The sequence below is a fragment of the Protopterus annectens genome, chromosome 8.part1, assembly GCF_019279795.1.
Source record: "Protopterus annectens isolate FY-2018-M chromosome 8.part1, PAN1.0, whole genome shotgun sequence".
Classification (NCBI taxonomy): domain Eukaryota; kingdom Metazoa; phylum Chordata; order Ceratodontiformes; family Protopteridae; genus Protopterus; species Protopterus annectens.
Window position 1 is genome coordinate 416,377,257 of NC_056742.1, and position 18,695 is coordinate 416,395,951.

Below are 18,695 nucleotides of genomic sequence, written 5' to 3' on the forward strand. Positions count from 1 at the left end.
GTACCTTTCTCAATCCAGTCAATGTTGGAGCTTTTAATTCATTAGTGATCAACAACAGCATATGCCCCCCCCCCCTTTTTTAAGCTGCAGCAAGCATCATCTATGCCTGAGAATGAATAGACGTGCACCAATAATATCGTGCATAACTAGTCACTCTCGGGCATTACTTGCATACTGGAAAGTTTAATATCCATCTTCGGAAAGTTCCATGTAGGAACCCTGCATGCCCACACAGACATGTGCATGTACTTACTTTTAATGTTTAATATAGTAGTGTCTTTTGCCAAGTATTTTGCCTCCCTTTATTAATTGTGATTTTTATTAGTAAGACTGTTCCTCTTTATTATATTCTGTGCAATAATTAACAGTATAAACATGGATGTCTAACTATCTAACTAGATATACTGCCATATTTAGGGAAGTAAAAAAAAAAAATTGTAAGTGTCTTACCTGCAGTTACATGTGCTTACAATTGTCCAGAACTTAGTTGCAGCTAGCTGATTTGCAACATAACCCATTAGGCATGCACATTATTTAGGCATTAGTGAAGTGGCGCCATTATCCCCTTATCAGATGTTATGCCATGCCATGTACTGATCTGGTAATTAAAGTGCAGTTGTGCATTTATCATTCATGTAATCTTTATTATCCTTTTCTCTATTTCTCTGGCTTGATGCATCGTCAAGTAGTATATAAGCAGATAAAACATTTTGTAGGTGTATTCTTTTATGCAAATTAACTGCTAAAGAAATTGATAGTAGTGACACAGACTGGAATTCGTGGACACTCTGCACACTGCACAAAGCCGTACAAGTGACTTTGCATACTGGCAGGGATGTCTTGATTCATAGATGCCACGCTGCTCAGTAGAGCAGCTGTGCTGTAATGAGCGGTGAGGATTTTTGGTGTTTGTAAATATGGTAGACTGTGGGCATGGCCTGCGTTAATTAAGCCTTTGGGCATCCTGATGTGGTGACCTTCTCTGGAGGGTTCTTTTGTAGTAAGTCAATTCATAGATGTTTGTATTGTTTAAGAGGCTTTCCTGCACCTTGTTGAGTGCAGACCAGAAGAGGTTCTAGCTAGTGAATTTCAGCTCACTGATTTTCAACTCCCTGATCACTCTTTCCCATAGACGATCACTGCTGCGGTTTTACCCTAGTTTTAACTGATTTTCCTTTTCTTTGTGTAGATGTGGCCATGAAGTTTATATGTGTAACTTTGGGGGAGGGGCACAAAGATGCTAACCTTTTCATCGGGTTGAATTCCAAACCAGCTGTGCTCAGTGAGAAGTTGGTACCTCTCCAAGTTGTAACTGTGACTTATAGTGGAAGATCCATATAGAGCAGTGCACCTAATGCCAAAATGTACATGTTAATTTAGCTGCATACGCTTATGCATTGCAGAGGGAGAGTCTGATGAGGGTAAAGTAAAGCAATGTCACACCGCTAAAACTGCCGATCCAGTTGCGTAGTGCGGTGCATGGCTGGTATGACTGTATGTCTGTTTGACTGCTTATTGTGAGGGTGTGATTGTGTGTACCAGTGTGGATGATGCCTGGAGTGTACTTATGTGAGTTTGCTTGGCGATCGTCATTTGTAGCTGCTTTGGATGGGAGGTTATGAATGCAGAATGTGCTGGCACTAGATGTGTGCACACTGGTCTGTGTCTACATCTGTCACCAGCATGTGTGGGTGTCTGTCTCTGTGGTTATGTAGTAGCAGCAGGAATGTTTGAACTCATGTTTTATGTTGTAGTTGCGCAGAATGGTAGGACATTCAGCTCAGTAGTTGTCTAAACCATTCAGACGAGCAAGTCAGTATGCATGCAAGTCGTATTTTTATTGTGATTTTGGCCATACATTTTTAGATTGTCTGTAAGTCACTTTATACTGGTGCAGCACGACTTGGACTGCTAATTGAGAAAATTGCATTTCTGAGCAAAACTAAATCTATGTAGTTTTGATTTGTAGGAAATCATATGTTCCATCCCAGTAATTTCTGTCTTAAATGTGCCTTCACAGACGCCAGCACAGTGACAATGATCCTCAGCAGAACGCATGTCATCATCATTGTGTTGACGAAAACATTGAAAGAAGGAACCACTATCTGGATCTTGCAGGGATAGAGAACTATACATCAAAATTTGGACCAGGTAATGCCCAGCATTGTTGTGTTGGTGTTCTAACTTCATTTAAACTGTAAATGTTCACAGTGATTAGAATGTGATATTGTTGTGGCAAGGAAGTGCAAACTGTAATTGTTATTAAAATAGTGCAGTGACTGAAAGCATTTCAAAACAGAAGCTAGTCTACCCAAATGTGTAGTAGTAGTGTAGAAATTAATTAAGGTTTTCATGCCACGCGGGTAATTAACTAGTGTTATGCTGCGTATCTTATTCTGCCTGAAATACATCACTGAACTCCCAATATCTTAATATTTTTTAGAGGTGTGCTTTCTTCCCTTTTTCACCTTATGTGAAACAGCAGTCAGAAAAAATGTTATATTGTGCAACTGTTTTTTTCACTATTTAACATAGTGTCTGTACAGCAAATTGCTGCAAAGTTTTTTCTTGCTGCATGTAAGTAGATTTTATACTGAAATTTAGAATTTGACCCACATAGTCTGTCCATCTCCTTACCCTAATATAGAAGCTGTGGTCCCTTTTTAGTCCATGTTCTCCTTGTTGTTGTACCAGATTAAAGTAGTCTTGCCACGCCCTTGTATGTTCCTAGCTATCCCATGGGCTCTTAACTCAGGCCCTAGTAAATGGGGACCTGTAATTAACTCAGGCCCTAGTAAATGGGGACTTGTAATTATTTGTGCTCCTTTTTGTTGCTGTACTTCACAATGTGTTTGTTAGACTGCACACAACAGTTTTAATATGCATTTACCGCAGCATCTGTGAAATACTTGCACTGCCATTCAAACCGCCTCACAGTCACTTTTTATGCCTCTTTGTTTTTGTGAATCTCTTCTGAAAGCTGCTGTTGTTCTGGATTTTGTGCTATTGGGTTATTTAGAAAGTAATATGCAGCCTGTCATAGGTTCATAAGTGGTTATTAGGCTGCTGACTTGAAGGCCTTTATGAGCCTAGCTGTGTATGCCCAATATAATACTAGAGAAAACCAATGTAAAGGCTCTTGCCTAAATTTGAGATCTTTGCAACGACTGCCCATATCTAGGGGGGTCATAGGTGAAATCCCTGGCAGGAATTTACATTTTCCCATCCAGACTACGCTTTGAACAGGCTCATAGAGGGACTTTGATGTGAACTGGTAGCCTATTCCAGAGGAGTGACAACCTCAGAGAGACATATCCGTCTCTCCAGCAGGTCCTATTTATGTCACAGGCCAGGTTAAGGTCCCTAATGTGGGTGACCCTTGTCTCATTTGGCATGTGGATGTGCAGCATTTCCATTAGGTTTGGATCCGAGATTGCTCTGTAGTCCAGGTGCAACTCTCCTCTAAGTAGTCTGTATGTTACAGAGTACAGTGACAGTGACTTCAGTCTGACAATCTATGACGTGCTGGAGACCCTGAATTGTCTTGGTTAGAAATCTCTGAAGTTTGTCAAGTTCCTGCAGATGCCTGGTAAGGTACATACCAAAGGGAGCTTTGTACTTAATTATTGGCCTTATGAGGATCGAGTACAGGGATATTATGACCTCTTTCGTTCTTGAGGCAATGCCTTTGCTAGTGAGGTGTGTGACATAGAATGCCTTCCTTACCACACTAGACACATGGTGGTCAAAGTTTAGGTTACAGTCAACTTGCATTTCTAAGTGCTTCACTACTGAATTGTTACTTAGGGTATTATTATTTATATGATAGTCTGCAGGGATATTGTTTTTACTGAAGGGGATGATGCATTTTTTTTGCATTGAGTGAGTCCATGGCTTTGGCGCCAAGCATTGGTTTGTGCAAGTCCCTTTTGAAGTATATCAACACCGTTTGGGGATTCAGTGATTGTATCTAATTTGCAGTCATCGGCAAACCTAGTCAGCCACAGCCCCTCTGTTTTGGCCTGAACTTTTCAGATCTATATTCCAAACAATAGGGGCCCAGCACTGCTCCCTGTGGAACCCCACTGGTGACAGGTCTGCTGGTTGAAGTAGACCCCAACTTTGACTTGAGTGTGATTTGTCAGTGAGCCAGTTAGCCACCCACCTGATGACATAAGGGTTGATATTCAACTGGGAGAGTTTATCAATGATGCCTGAATATGGGATTGTGTCGAAAGCTAAGTCAAGGTAGGCTGTATACACAGATTTGCCTTTGTCTGTGGCTCTAATGATGTTTTTAAAGAAGTCCACCAGGTTTAGCAGGCATGACCTGGCTTTGACAAAACCAAACTGTGTCAGTTCAAGGATTTAGAGATCACCTATATCCGTATTTTTAAGGTCCTTGATGATTGGTTCAATGGCCTTACAGGTAAGGCTGGTTAAACTTATGGTTCTGTAGTTCTCAGGGTCTGTTGCTCTACCTCCTTTATGAAGGAGGATGAAGGTTGCTGTTTTCCATTCTGCAGGGACAAAACCAGTACACAGGCTGTGGTTGAAGAGAGTACATAATGGAGTTGCTAACTCTTGTTTTAGACCATTTAAAATGAAACCTGGGATGCCATCCGGTCCCACAGAGCCTGTGTTTTTGGCCTTGGAGAGAGCATTAATGACTTGCTCTTTGGAGATGCAAGGTGGGGGAGATGTAGAGGAAATACTTTGTGGAATGTTTGGAGGGGATAGGGGGGTGAAATTTTTCTCAAACCTGTCCGCTAATAGGTTAGCTATTTTCACAGGATCAGTGTGTGTGATGCCATCCACACTTAGTCCAGCACATGTCTGGGTCTTACCTTTTAGGTTATGAACAGAGCTGAAGGTTGCCTTATGGGTTATCCTTAGCTATGGTTGCTAATTTTTTTTTCGGAGTTGCCCTTAGAGGAATTGTTTGTTCAAGCAGAAGAGGGTGTTCTTCCAGTGCTGGGACCTCTATTTTTTATTCTTAGACAGCCGCTTCTTTCTCTTGTTGTATAACTTATTAATATTATATGTCCACCATATAATATTGTTTTATTTTGAGGATCTTGTTTTGATCCTATCTGGTACAGCTGTGTCAATACATTTGTACGTGTTTGCACAGGGCATTTGTGTATACCATAGTATAGTTGTCAATGCCATCTGTGGGAACTGGAGTTTGGAAATTATTTATACCATCCCTTTGGAGGGTATAATTTACTTCGGTGAATTTTTTTAGCCTGATTTCGCCTAAGAGGGGTTCAGGTGTTATAGCTACTTCAAATGTGACTGATTTGTGATCAGATTTAACTAGTGTCCTATATTTATGATGGTGCAACTCTCACCCATGTTGGTGAGGACTAGGTCAAGAACATTTGAACCCCCTGTGGGGTTGCATACTAAGTTTCCCAGTCAATGGAGGGATAGTTAAAATCGCCCATGACTAGAGTGTTTGGTTGTAATTTGATTGACTCAGGTAGGTCCAGATAAACAACATTGATGTCTTGCTTCATTGAAGGGGGCCTGTAGCTAACAATGACCTGAAGAGGGGTCTTACCTACAGTTAATTGGAGCAACTCCATGGAGTTTTCCTGTCTAACCAATCTAGAGGTGTATTTATCTTTGATGAAGATAGATACTACTCCTCCTTTTGTTCTCGCATGTTCATTTTGCAGTCTGAAAGTGAGGAAGCCATTGTAGCCTTGCAAGGCAGGGATATTCTCTGTGGCCCTGAAATAAAGTTTCTTTGACTGTGCAGATGTCGGCATTCTCCAGGGAGGGGAGTGCTTCCAGAGAGTGCAGTTTCTGATTTAAACTCCTAGCATTTAGCAGCATTACCTTTAATTTAGCATTACCTTTAATTTATTTGTGAATGATCTTTTCATTTCAGAAGTTTTGTTTTTGAGACCTTGCATAATAAAGACACTGGGGGGCAAGTGCCTTGGTCAGTAACCGAAAGCCTAGAGATGACAGGTGAAGACCATGAATGGCAAAGCAGCATGGCCTATAAACCATGTCATCCCAGGCTGACAAGAACTGGATCCCCTTAGAATGACACCAGAAACTAAGCCAGTTGTTGAAGGTAATTATTTTTTGTTTATTTTATGGTATCATCCTAGGTGAGGGTAGAACGCTGCTCAGGGCTAGGGACATACCTGCCTGGGACACATATTCATAGAGCTCAATCAGGTCTCTCCTCATATAGTCCAGTGAGGTACATATCAAATCATTCACACCAACATGAACTATGACGGAGTCATAACGGTACTTGTTGAGAGGATTGAGTGCATGTGTGATCTTACTAATCCTGGCTGCTGACAGCGTACTGCAATCTTCACCTTGTCCAGCTTGATGAGTGGGACATCTGTGTGGCTCACAATGGAGTCACCTGTGACTAAAAAGTGTGGTTTAGATGTGCTTTGCCTTAGGGGCTTAGTTGGTGAGACACTGGTGTTTATGATAATCTTCGTGTTTCACTGTTGCAGTCATCACATTTGGATTATCTGCTTGCAGTAGCCCTCAGTCGGCCTGATTATCAAAGTCTTGGGTCCTGCGTCTGCTGCTTTCTCATCTTCCATGACGTCGGGTAGTCAGGGGTATAAAGCATGCAGCCGATGCCATTACGTCGGTCTTTCTTGCCGTGTGGTGCCCGAAGCAGAAGCAGATCCAAAGTGTTCAACTAAAGCTAAGTACTCTGTTGGGGAAACTTTTTCTTCCTCTAAACCAATGTCAGTAAAAGTCAGTAATTGTATTTCTTGTGGAAAGCAAATACCTCATAAAGATTTTCATTCGTACTGTATTCCTTGCCTAGGCCTTGACCACGACATACCTCGCTGTCGGTTGTGTGCATTATTTAAACAACTAATTATTCGTCATCGGTATATTTACGCTTCTAAATATTTTGGTATTCGGTTCAATTACCCAGATATGGCTTCGGTAAGCCAGCCGTCTACCGACATTCCGAAAAAACGCAAAGATAAAAACAGAGATAGGCCGCCTAGGTCCAAAACTGCAGACGACGCTTCTCCTAAGCTAGTCACCAGTTCGCCGGTACTCAGTGAGGCGCTTTCGCAGCCCCTGATACCCGCTACTTCAGATTCGCAGGCCTCTACTGAGACTCATTCGGAGTCCGGTATGCCGCGAGATGCTTCAACTGTGGAACCTGTGGATGTCTCTACCTTGGATGGATCCGGAGCCGCTGTGCAGGCACCAGCTTCTGAGGGTGTATTCAGGCGTACTGACTTGCATATTAAACTGACGCCATCTTCTTCTTCAAGGCCTAAAACTCAAGCCATGCCAGGAAAGCTGACGCCCAGACCGTATGGTCAGGCCTCTATGCCTAAAAAACAAATGATAAGAATGGCTGAAGACCTTATTACTTTAATCAGGGGAAGCCAACCTTCCCCCTCTAAAAGACCTAGGACTGAATTTTCTTAAGATTCTTCTGATCAGGATTCTGAAATTTCTGTTTCCTCTGATGACCAGGATTTACCTTTATCTACCTATGAGGATTTTGACGCAGAGGATTCTGTTCCCTCTGCTTCCCCTCCAGAGGATTTCTCTTTTGGTGAAACCTTGCATACTCTTGGGGAGCATTTTCACTGGGAAAGCCAGGATTACTCTGATTCTAAAAAGAGGCTTAGGGATTTCTTACTCCTGCCCCATCACAGATCTTTAGCTATCCCCCCTGTACTGGACATTGTTGATGATGCCTTTTCGGAATCTAGCTTGGCCCCTGACTCCTTACCTTCTGCTCCTAGAAAACCAGATAGATATTACAGGGTAAACCAGATAGATATTACAGGGTTCCTGACTCTCACAAGTTCCTCTTTAAAAATCCTACTGCAGATCCTGAGACCATTTCACAGGGACCCAAGGGCATTAAGGCTACTACTGCCAAAAATCCTACCCCCTCTGATAGAGATTCCAAGGCGCTGGATAGATGGGGTAGGAAGGTATACACTTCTGCAATCTTGGCCATTAGGGCCTTAAACTGCCAGTTTCATATGTTGAAGTATCAGCAGCATATTACTGGATTGCTTAAACAAAAAATTATACTGATTCCTGACTGTGCTGAAAATAAGGATTTGCAGGATTTAATGCATTCTGCTGAACAAGTTGGAAAACATACTTTGCAATGTGGTTTTGATTCACTAGAGGCATCTTGCAGGGCTGCTGTCACTCCTTAGAAGGCATGCTTGGCTTAAGGAGCAGTCTTTGCCAGGTCATGTTAAAGCTAAATTGCTGGATGCTCCCTTAAACCAGGACCGCCTGTTTGAAGATTTCCTGCAAGTACAGCCTCCAAGATTTAGTAGGCATTGGCCCTCTAAGAATTGGTCCTTTCCTGCCTCTTCCAGGCCTTTTCCGTCCAAACCCAGAACAAGCAGAACACCCAGGCTTCAGTCCCAAGGTACGCACAGGACTAAGCAGTGGGGGGCTCCCACTTCCAAAGCAGGGAGTAGTAAGACTCCTCCCTATGGTAAACTGTCTCACTGACTTAACTTTAAAACTTCCAAGCCCTTCTCAACTGACTGCTCCTTTAGGGAGAAAGATTACTCTGCAGGCAAAAAACTGGGAACTTATTACCCAGGACAAATGGGTTTTAAATATAGTTTCCAAAGGATACACATTCCACTTCCACACTTTACCAACCCCAAACGGTTGGCTGGATCTACCCCCAAATCAGTGGGCAGAGGCTCAAAAGCAAGTTATGTCTCTCTTTTAAGTATAAGGGCTATTCACACTGCCCCAGAAGAGGAAAGGAGACAAGGTTTCTACTCGAGACTCTTCCTGGTGCCCAGCAAAGACAACTCCTGGCGTCCTATCCTGGATCATTCTATCCTAAACACTTTTTTGGTGATCCCAAAATTCAAGATGCTAACTCTTCACCAGTTGCTTCCTATGCAAGGCAAGGATGCCTGGTTGGCAACACTGGATATTAAAGGAAGCCTACCTGCACATCCCAATCGGGGAATCTTGCAGAAGATACCTACGCTTCAAAGCAGGCTACATGCACTATCAGTTCTCTGCATTGCCCGTTGGCTTATCTTCTGCGTCCAGGGTATTCACAAATTGCCTAGCTCTAGTCATTACATTTTGCAGGCAAAGAAATATTCAAATATACCCATACCTGGACGATTGTCTAATTCAGGCTGAAAGCCAGGACATACTTTTGAATCATCTAGAGTTTATACAGAAGGTGCTAACTTCTCTGGGGTACACCATAAACGAAAATAAATCACATCTGGTACCCTGTCAACAAATTGTATTCCTGGGAGCAAGCTTGAACACAACTTCCCAGATGGCTTTCCTCACTATGGAGAAACAAGTTTATTTGACAGCTTACTTCAAACTATTGGCCACAAAAACCCTGCTATCTGCAAGACAAATACTGCAAGCCTTGTGGGTTCATGGCCTCCTGCATTCTCCTAATTCCATATGCAAGACTGCATATGAAGAAACTACAGTGGTATCTAAAAAGCCAATGGTGTCAACATTCTCAGGATCTAGAAGCAGTGATTCCTATCATACCTTGCCTACAGTTAGAGTTCCTTTGGTGGGCAGAGGCCTGCCACCAAAACAAGGGACTGCCATTCACTCTACCCCCTGCTGCCCAAACCCTAATAACAGACGCATCAGACAATGCATGGGGAGCTCACTTGGCAGGGAAGTGCATTCAGGGTAAATGGAACCAAAGTCAAATGCACCAGCACATAAATCAAAAGGAAATGTTAGCTGTACAGAATGCTCTGACAGCCTTCAAAGACCACATTCTTCCAGGACAATTAATGGTAAAGACGGACAACACCACTGTTATGTGGTACATAAACAAGCAGGGAGGAACCCACTCATACCCTCTCTGCAGACTAGCCATGGCTCTGTGGAACACAGCCTTGAGCTACCAAGTGCAGGCTCAGTTCCTGCCCGGAAAGCTAAATACACTGTTAGACGACCTAAGCAGCAATCTCATGGACCCACACGAGTGGAAACTGGAACCAAAGACATTTAACATGTTGATAAACAAATTGGGGAGCCCAGATATAGACCTGTTTGCTTCCTCTCAGAACTACCAATCGGACAAATTCTGCACAAGGACTCCCCACAAACAAAGTGGATGCCCTGTCCTTCACCTGGAAAAATATATCACTTTATGCCTTTCCTCCTCTGCCTCTCCAAGGTACTACTAAAGATCAAACAGGACAAATCAAGGACGATACTGATTGCACCAGACTGGCCATGCCAACACTGGTACCCCCTCTTGCGCAGTATGTCACTGCTGGCACCTGCCTCAGACCCCTACCCTGCTGTCTCAGCAGGAGGGCTAGATTCTGCACCCTCAGCTTCAAACCCTGAACCTGGCAGCCTGGCTAATTACCTGATCTCTCCATTACCATCCCTCAGTAAACAAGTGTTGGATGTCATTCTGGAGGCAAGGAGGCCTAATACTAGAAAATCTTATGCTGAAAAATGGAAAAAATTCTGTTCCTGGAACCAAACTCAGGGGATGGGCACAGCAGCGCCCAATTTACCTCAGATTCTTCAATACTTAACTGAGATGCTTCCCAAGGGCCTTTCCTTTTCCTCCATCAAAATTCATGCCTCAGCCATTTCAATTCATTACAACACAGAACCACCCATCTTCTGTCATCCACTGCTCAAGCAGTTCCTCAGAGGGGCAAAAAACTTAAGACCACCCAGGAGAGCCCCAACTCTAGCCTAGGACCTTAACTTTGTATTGGAAAAACTCTACCTCCTTTTGTGCCAGCTGCAAGTGCAGAATTGAAATTCCTTTCTTGGAAAACAGCCTTCCTTTTAGCTATCACTTCATCAAGAAGGGTTTCTGAATTACAGGCTCTTATGGCAGTGGAGCATTTCTTCATCTTTTGCCCCTCAGGACCAATCCCTCCTTCATGCCCAAGGTAGTATCCAGTGTGGCTCTTAATCAGTCCATTCATTTGCCAACCTTGTTTTCTAATCCACAGAACAAAGGGGAACATATACTGCACTCCTTAGATGTGCACAGACAACTTAGATTTTACTTGGGACAGGACTAAATCTCTCAGGAAATCTGAACAGCTGCTGGTGGCATTTGCTGCAGGGGCAGAGGGGAAGGCCATTTCAAAGCAATCCATTTCTAAATGGATAGGCCATTGCATTCATTTCTGCTATAAGCACTGTGGAAAACCTATCTCATAGGGGATAAGACCACATTCAACCAGGGCTACATCTACCTCTACAGCCTTTCTCAGAGGTGTCCCTGCCAGGGACATCCTAGAAGCTGCTTGCTGGAGTTCTGTACATACTTTCAACAAGTGTTACCATTTGGCAATTTTCTCTAAATCCAGAGCTGGCTTTGCCACTGCAGTCTTGCAGGACCTTATAGCTGGTCCTAATGCTGTCTGATTTCCTCCTCCCATCCATAGCTTTGGGAATCTACCCAAATGTGATGACTGCAACAGTGAAACACGAAGAACATAGTACAGTTGTGCACACTTACCATAAATTTAGATGTTCAAGTGTATTCACTGTTGCAGTTCTAGTTACCCTCCCTCCAGCCCCCCGACGTCTATTGGCTATACCTCTATTCTTGCTTACTATGTTTAAAGCTTTTTGTGTATTTGCTTTTTTGTTGGAGGTGTAACCTTGTATATGTAATTGCTTCCCATTTTGGGGGCACTTGACATCTGGGGAAAGGAAAACTGATGTAATGGCGTTGGCTGCATGCTTTATACCCCTGACTATCTGATGTCATGGAAGATGAGACAGCAACCGACGCAGGACCCAAGACTTTGATAATCAGGCCGACTGAGGGCTACTGTAAGCAGATAACCCAAATGTGATGACTGCAACAGTGAATACACTCTAACATCTACATTTATGGTAAGTGTACACAACTGTACTTTTTATGTGTATTGAGTGCTGTAGGTGCTGCATTAGGTGTAGCTTCTTTGTGTTTGGAAGGTTTCTGGTGTTTAGGTAGGTTTCTGGTGAGTACCTCTGTGTATGATGGTTTATATGTTGAATGCGTGGCTTGCATAGAAGGTGTAGTATATGAGCTGACAATCTATTCAGTGTTACTGTACTGTGCGAGAGAAAGTAAGGATTCCGGGTTCTTAGTGTAGATGTATCTCTCACATACCTCCCAACCGTACCGAATTACTCTTTTTTTTTTTTTTTTTTTTTTTTTCCCCCCAAGTTTTGGGGTCCAAATGAAGGGGTGCCACGATTCCCAAGTGGCACCCCTTCATTTCAAATTTTTTCTTTGTTTTTTATTTTTCGCGCTTTGTGAGCTGACTTCATCACATGTGCGATGACGTCAGCTCCATCAGGGCTACCAGCCTGTCGGAATTGAGCTCAAGGAGCCCATGTCATGCACGCATTTTCGGCTGGTCTGGCTGTTCAAATGCTCTGCAAGCAGGAACAGCACTCTGGAGTGATAACCAGGAAGTTATTCTGTTAGCAACGCAAAATATGCAATATCCATTTCAAGGACTGCTGGCAACAGTCAGTGATCCATAATGCACTTAATCAGATCACGGGGCAGGTATGTTCAGTGCAAGTGGAATGAATTTTGCATAAGACAACAGTTTCCTTTCCTGTTAACTTCACTTTTGGTAAGTGTTTGTACTTCCAAGTTTTTTAAATAATCAATTTCTCAAAAGTTGTAATGATGAAGAGTCAAGGTTTATACATCTAATAAAGAACAAAGTCCATTTAACAAATACTGTCTTCCATATAATCACAGACAGTAGGTTTCCTGGTAACAGTTACTTAAAACATTTAGCCTACGTTGTTTTCTTTGTGAATGAGCAACACTATAGTTTTCTTTTCGTGTAAAATTATGCTAGATGTCTACTAAAAGCAAAATAGGGATTTAACGATATATTAAAAGCTGTCTTCTGTATTAACAATAATGACCTTTGCCTGTTCTGTGCCACAAAGTATATTGCGAGCGTGTTACCTGTAATAATCTGATTATCAGTCACATTACTCTGTTATTTTGTTTCTTTCTGCAGCTTTTATTTTATTTTTCGGAAACCTTTTAAATTGCATTCTTGTTGGTGCTCTTTGCTAATTGATGTTGCTGATTTTGACCGTCAGAACTCAGCACTACAGTCTGTATGGTTCTTGCTGTATATTTTTGCTGTGTGTTGCCTTTTTATTAGTAGTAGTCTTCTTTCGGCTTTTCCCGGTTAGGGGTCGCCACAGCGGAACTCCGGTCCGCTAATGATTGGTAGTTGATTTTTACGTGCCGAGTTACCAGCCCTGACACACAACCTTCAACGAAGGTACGCCCATTCACCCATGTCTCCACGCAGAAGACGCTGTAGCTGAGAATCGAACCGGACAGCTTATTCATGATAAAGATTATTGCCACGTAATTTTTTACCCACATTGCATTATACGCATCTTGCCAGTAACCCAGGTGGTGGCTGAAGAGAATACAAAATATTATTATTTTGGTAGTAGATGTTCTAGTTGATTGCCATTCCGATTTATCCCACAAGCCTTTTTTCCCTTTCGGTAGAGAAAAATAGTCTGTTGTGGTATATTTTGAAAATAACCTGGCAACACGATAGCAAAACAGTGAGGCTGGTTATTAAAAATAAGCAAAATTAGAACGTGTTTAGTATAAGTTATTGTGTTTAATTCAATGGACGTATGATTATTTCACCCCAGAAACAACTAAAATCTTGGGAGGTCGCTGCTCAATACAGCCTCACCGCAAAGGCCACAAAACAGAAAAAAACATGTTATTTTTCCCGGGGCTTACTTTTCAGCCTGTAGACATTGAAAGTAGGTACAAAGGCCCTTAGAAAGCACATACATCCTGCTAACAATATGAGCATCTAATTAGCATAAATGTATTTATTGACATTTGATTACCAGGAAAGTCCAACTGGGTAGAAGCCCATTTTCAGCAGAGGCCCAGGGAGAAAATCTCCAAATTATTACAAAACATTTTAAGAACAGTAATTTTACAACCTTCAAAAATAAAACATCTGCAGTTTAAACATTTATAACAAATTAGTGGTAATATAAAACCATTGGTTAAGAAACAATACAAGTTATATGACAGTCATTTAATATTTATAGAAATTTTTAACAGTTTGTAGAGATGGTAAAGATAAATTAGTATAATACAAACTGGGATTACAATATGAAGTGAGGGAAACGAGGTTTATGGTATATTTATAGAGAAAGTCAAGGAAGAGAATTTGGTAGAAATAAGGAAGTAAGTGAAGAAAGGAGAGTAAGGAGGTGTAAGGAAAGAAAAGGTACTTGTTCACATTTGGGGTATAGTTTATCATGGTTTTGAGCAAGAACAAAGCCAGATGTTAGCTGGGAAGTGGTTTTGAAAGATATGAGGGGAAGGTATTGTCCTGATGGATACAGGTAAGGAGTTTCAGGTCTTAGCAACCTGGTACAAGTACAGACAATACCCAGCAAATCTGATAGGTTTGTAGATAGCCAGGAGTTTTTGGTCACTGGATCACAATGACCGACTGGGGACATAGTTGTGTAGAAGGTTTTTTTAATGCTAGACAGGAAGATGGATGTTGGATAATTTTATAGTTGGTAGGAAGCTCTGTATATGTTAGTTGATGAGGCAGTTCTAATCAATTTAGGCTTTTTAGTGCTATACAGTGGTGGGTTTTGAAAAGGGTATTTGCTGCAAATTTAGCAGCTTTGTTATAGCATTGTTCAAGTTTTAATGTTTATGAAGCCTGGAGGTAAGAAGGATGGGAGTGCCATAAAGAAGTGCGGGGAGGCGATAAGTAGTGGCAAGTGTAGTTTTAGTTGTGTCGGTGAGAATATTTTTGGCTCTGTAAAGCATCCCTTATTTTTTATGATTTTTCTTATGCAATGTTGTATATGCAGGTTGAATGTAAGATTATTATGCACTATGGGAGTTTCAACGACAGAGACGTTTTAATGCCAAGTCTATTTTCATTGTAAGACAGTATTGCTTTGTTTAGCAGATGTCTGTTAGTGTTTGTGCATTGTGCTGTAAAATGTAAAAATAAAATCCAAGTAATCATTATAGAAGTAAATCAGTATGCACACATTAGTGTTTATGGTAAATGGGACGGAATAGCCAGGTAATGGGGCATTGGATGGCTGCAGGGGGATTCTGGTGCCATATTTTGGTTGTCTGTTCAGTTTGCATTTGAAAGTTGGTATCCCACAATTCCATTGGCGTGGGTGGGGTTATGCAAATATGTATGCTGATTATATGTTAATCAGCGTACAGATTTGTACCTATTTTTCATGGGCCTTGTCCAGATTTTTGATGTTTCCAGGTAGAGAGGTATGATCTCTCACAGATTGTATTTGGGTGATTTAGGAGTAGAGGGTTGTCAGTATATGTGAGGCAGTTGCTACACTGCCTCAGGATACCAATGTCAGTCAGGCTGGTAGGAGAAATGGAGGGAAACCGACCATCCATAATGCTAGGTTAAATCCTGTTTTCACAGTGGGGAGAGACAGTGGAGGGGTGTGGTATTACCTGAATGCTCTAAATGGGGTCTGTACTAATAGGGTGCTCTGTAGTTGCAGAAGTTCTCCAGATGGTATGAAATTATTGTAGATTTTGTGGTTTTGGGACTGTTTAAATGGCAAATGTGCAGCTGAGGTGCTCTCTGAGCAGCTAAGCACAATTTAAGGACGTCTCGGCTGGATCATAGCCATGTTACTAAAGGAAATCTACTGAAGTTTTTGCATCTGTAACTGCCAATGGTTACTCCCATTGCGCGGTAATGAGCGATGGTGCACAGAGGTGCGCTATGTGTAAACATGAATACAGCAGAGCAGTGGCTGGTTGCCTAACTCTGTGGAGCTGTGTTAAAACAAGCCCAAACCCGTGCAAACATAGGCCATATGTAGCAACAGTGAGCAAACTGAATTAAACAATTTAACCAGTTAAAAAGCTCAGAATTGAGCCCTGTGCCAGCAGCCTTCAATCAGATGAGTCCTAACTGCATTCTGCTAACATAAGGGTGCAGAGGTGCCTCCTCCAACAAAAGATAGCCTGGTTTAGTGCTCAGTTTAACAAACAGAACCAAATTCAGCAAGTCTGAATCTAGTCTGTGCTACAGCAGACAAAAAGTGCAACAAATCAGTAAGAACAGTTTTAAAAAATCCACAGTACAGCAAAAATACATTTTAAAAGTGCAGAATACAATATAAAATTGTACTCATGGTTAGCAGAATGCAACAGATTCCTTGGATTGCACAGATGAATACAGCAGAGCAGTGGCTGGTCGCCTAACTGTGAAGCTGTGTTAAAACAGCCCTTTCTTTTCTTCCAGGTGCTTCACTTCAAGTTACAGTAGAATTTACCCCTTCTTGTGTGAATTGTGGCATAGACTCTGAAATGTTTTGCTCCCCTCCTTTAAAACTCCCATCAGTATTGTGTTTCTAGTGATGTAGTTGGGAGCACTATGGTTTATTAAAGTTAATTTAACACTGGTTGATTTTTATAGTAGATAAGGTTGTAACATTTCCATTTCTGATTTTCATAGAAAATCATTTTGATGTGCTTTGCATAATCGTTGAATTGGGGTATATAAGTAAGGGAATATAGGGGTAGCCCCTGCAAAAAAAGAAAGTGCAACTCTGTAATTGAACTGGTATGTTCTTCGCTGTGTAATCAAAATTTGTGTCAGTACATCAGACATTGCATCTGTCAAAGGCTCTGTAATCCAATCGCAGATGTTGCATGGCACAAAGGAAAGGGAGTTTTGTACAAAAAAAAAAAAACTCTTTTCTAACTATGTGGGCTGTTGAGATAATCGTGACCTGAGAGCATAACCTTCACAATGGGAGTGCAGTGGGTGACCCCAGTGCTAACGTCACCTTTCTTTCCTTTATGCAGTATTTTATGTTGAAAATGTGTATACTCTTGTATATGTGAGCATATTCTAGACGTTTAACATAGTTCTGTATAGTTTCTGTAATGTGGTGTAGTAATCCTGCTGCAGCTTAACTAGATGTGTGTATGAAGAGAGTAATTTCTGTCTTCTGGTAATGGTGTGTCACCACAGACTTCTGTGATGTCTGCATACTGATCAACAGCTTAACTTCAGCTCACACAGTGTGCAAACAGAAACTGAGAAAAAGGGGAGCCATAGAAACTGTATTTTAAGTAAAATTCAGTTACTGGCTAGTAAGTACACTGCCTGGATGCCAGCAAAAGAGTTTAGAAAAGGAGAAGAGAAAGCACTACCTGAGAATGATTCTGCAGCCCTTCAGCAAAAAACAATTCTTCTTCGGCTTCAGTTCGAGAGAGTTTCCATTAATTTACAGGAGAAAATAAATCAGATGTTCTCAGTTTAAAATAAATGAAACATTCAAGGAATACTTCAACTCAAATAACAAAAGGCTGGAAAAAATAGAAGAAGCTTTATTTAGCTGTTCAAATAAACTAATAAAACTACAAAATCGAGACTGAAATGAAGAAAAGCTGGCTGAGTATGAAGTTTCTCAAGACAAGCTGTTTTCAAAAATATAGTTAGAAGACAGAGCTGTACCAGACAAAATGGAAGGAACAGACTCTGTTAATTTTATGAAAGCACAAATAAGCAAAGGGCACATGGAGTGTATGCTCTAAACCTGACCATGGGAAAGGAGGCAAGACCTATATTAGTAAAGATGCAATTATATCAGCAGAAAGATCCTAACTAAACTGTGGAAGAAGAGGAGAGTATTAAAAACTGGAGACAGCACTGTATTGTAGGAAATGATTATTCACTGTACACCATGCAGAGGCGACGTAAATTTATCCCGACATCCAGTGAATGTCGAGAGGCAGGTGTGAGATTCAAGCTTATCTGGATGGCATCATGATATTTTTCCTGAAGGGTCAAATACATGTTTTAATGCAGAACAATCTAAGGAGGAAATAAAAATGTTTATCCAGCAAAAAGTGATCAAGCACACATAAGAGGACTTTGCTTCTCACTCTTCTAACAGTAAAGTTCATAGAGATACTTTGTCAGTGAAAGCATTTTCCAGTGTTCAAAGGAAACTGCTTGAGAAACAGGAAAACTCACATGAGTTGACTAGAAGAATTAGGAATACTGTGGACTTGAACCAGAGTCTTGTTTTGGGAGATGGAGATGAACAGGAAGAAGACCAGCAAAACTGAAATTGGTGAATAAATAGGAGACTATAAAGCATCAGTCACATTTGCAAAATATGACTTTACAAGTAAAAGTACTGAAAAAGACTGTACTTTTGTTCACTTTATTAAATGTGTGGGTGGGACTGCAAGCATATAGCCCAATCTGTCATTAATTTTTAGAAGGACACTAAAAGGAAGTGGGGAGTAACTGTAAGCAAAATAATTTTTGGACTTATTAGTATTTTGTATAAAACATTTCAAGATATAAACAGCATGATGTGTATAGTAAAGTAGTTTTATGTCGTGTGTAGTCGGAGTATTTTAAATGTGGGGGGGGGTTCAATGACTGTGTTAAAAATATTAAAGTAAACAAGTACTTAGTTGGAAAAAATACAGGCTTTACAATATAACAAGAGAAGAAAGGCTGGGCAAAAAAAGTTTAATGTTAATTTGCTGTGATTTTGGGTTACTGAGATGGGGTGTAAAGATGTTCTGATTATATTATATGTATGTAGTTGTAAGATATTTTCACTTATTTTTGCAAAGATGAATGCCTATG

At 41.2% G+C, this 18,695-nt stretch overlaps 1 protein-coding gene across 2 annotated transcripts in view; it reads left to right on the plus strand.

Annotated features, from left to right (window-relative positions):
* The window catches only part of NKD1 (NKD inhibitor of WNT signaling pathway 1), a 641,026-nt gene that overhangs the window by 600,743 nt on the left and 21,588 nt on the right, over window positions 1–18,695 (plus strand). For both annotated transcript variants that reach the window (XM_044081984.1, XM_044081985.1), the window contains one exon: window positions 2,021–2,151. In XM_044081984.1, the coding sequence (XP_043937919.1) occupies window positions 2,021–2,151 (131 nt within the window). The remainder of the gene's footprint in view (window positions 1–2,020; window positions 2,152–18,695) is intronic.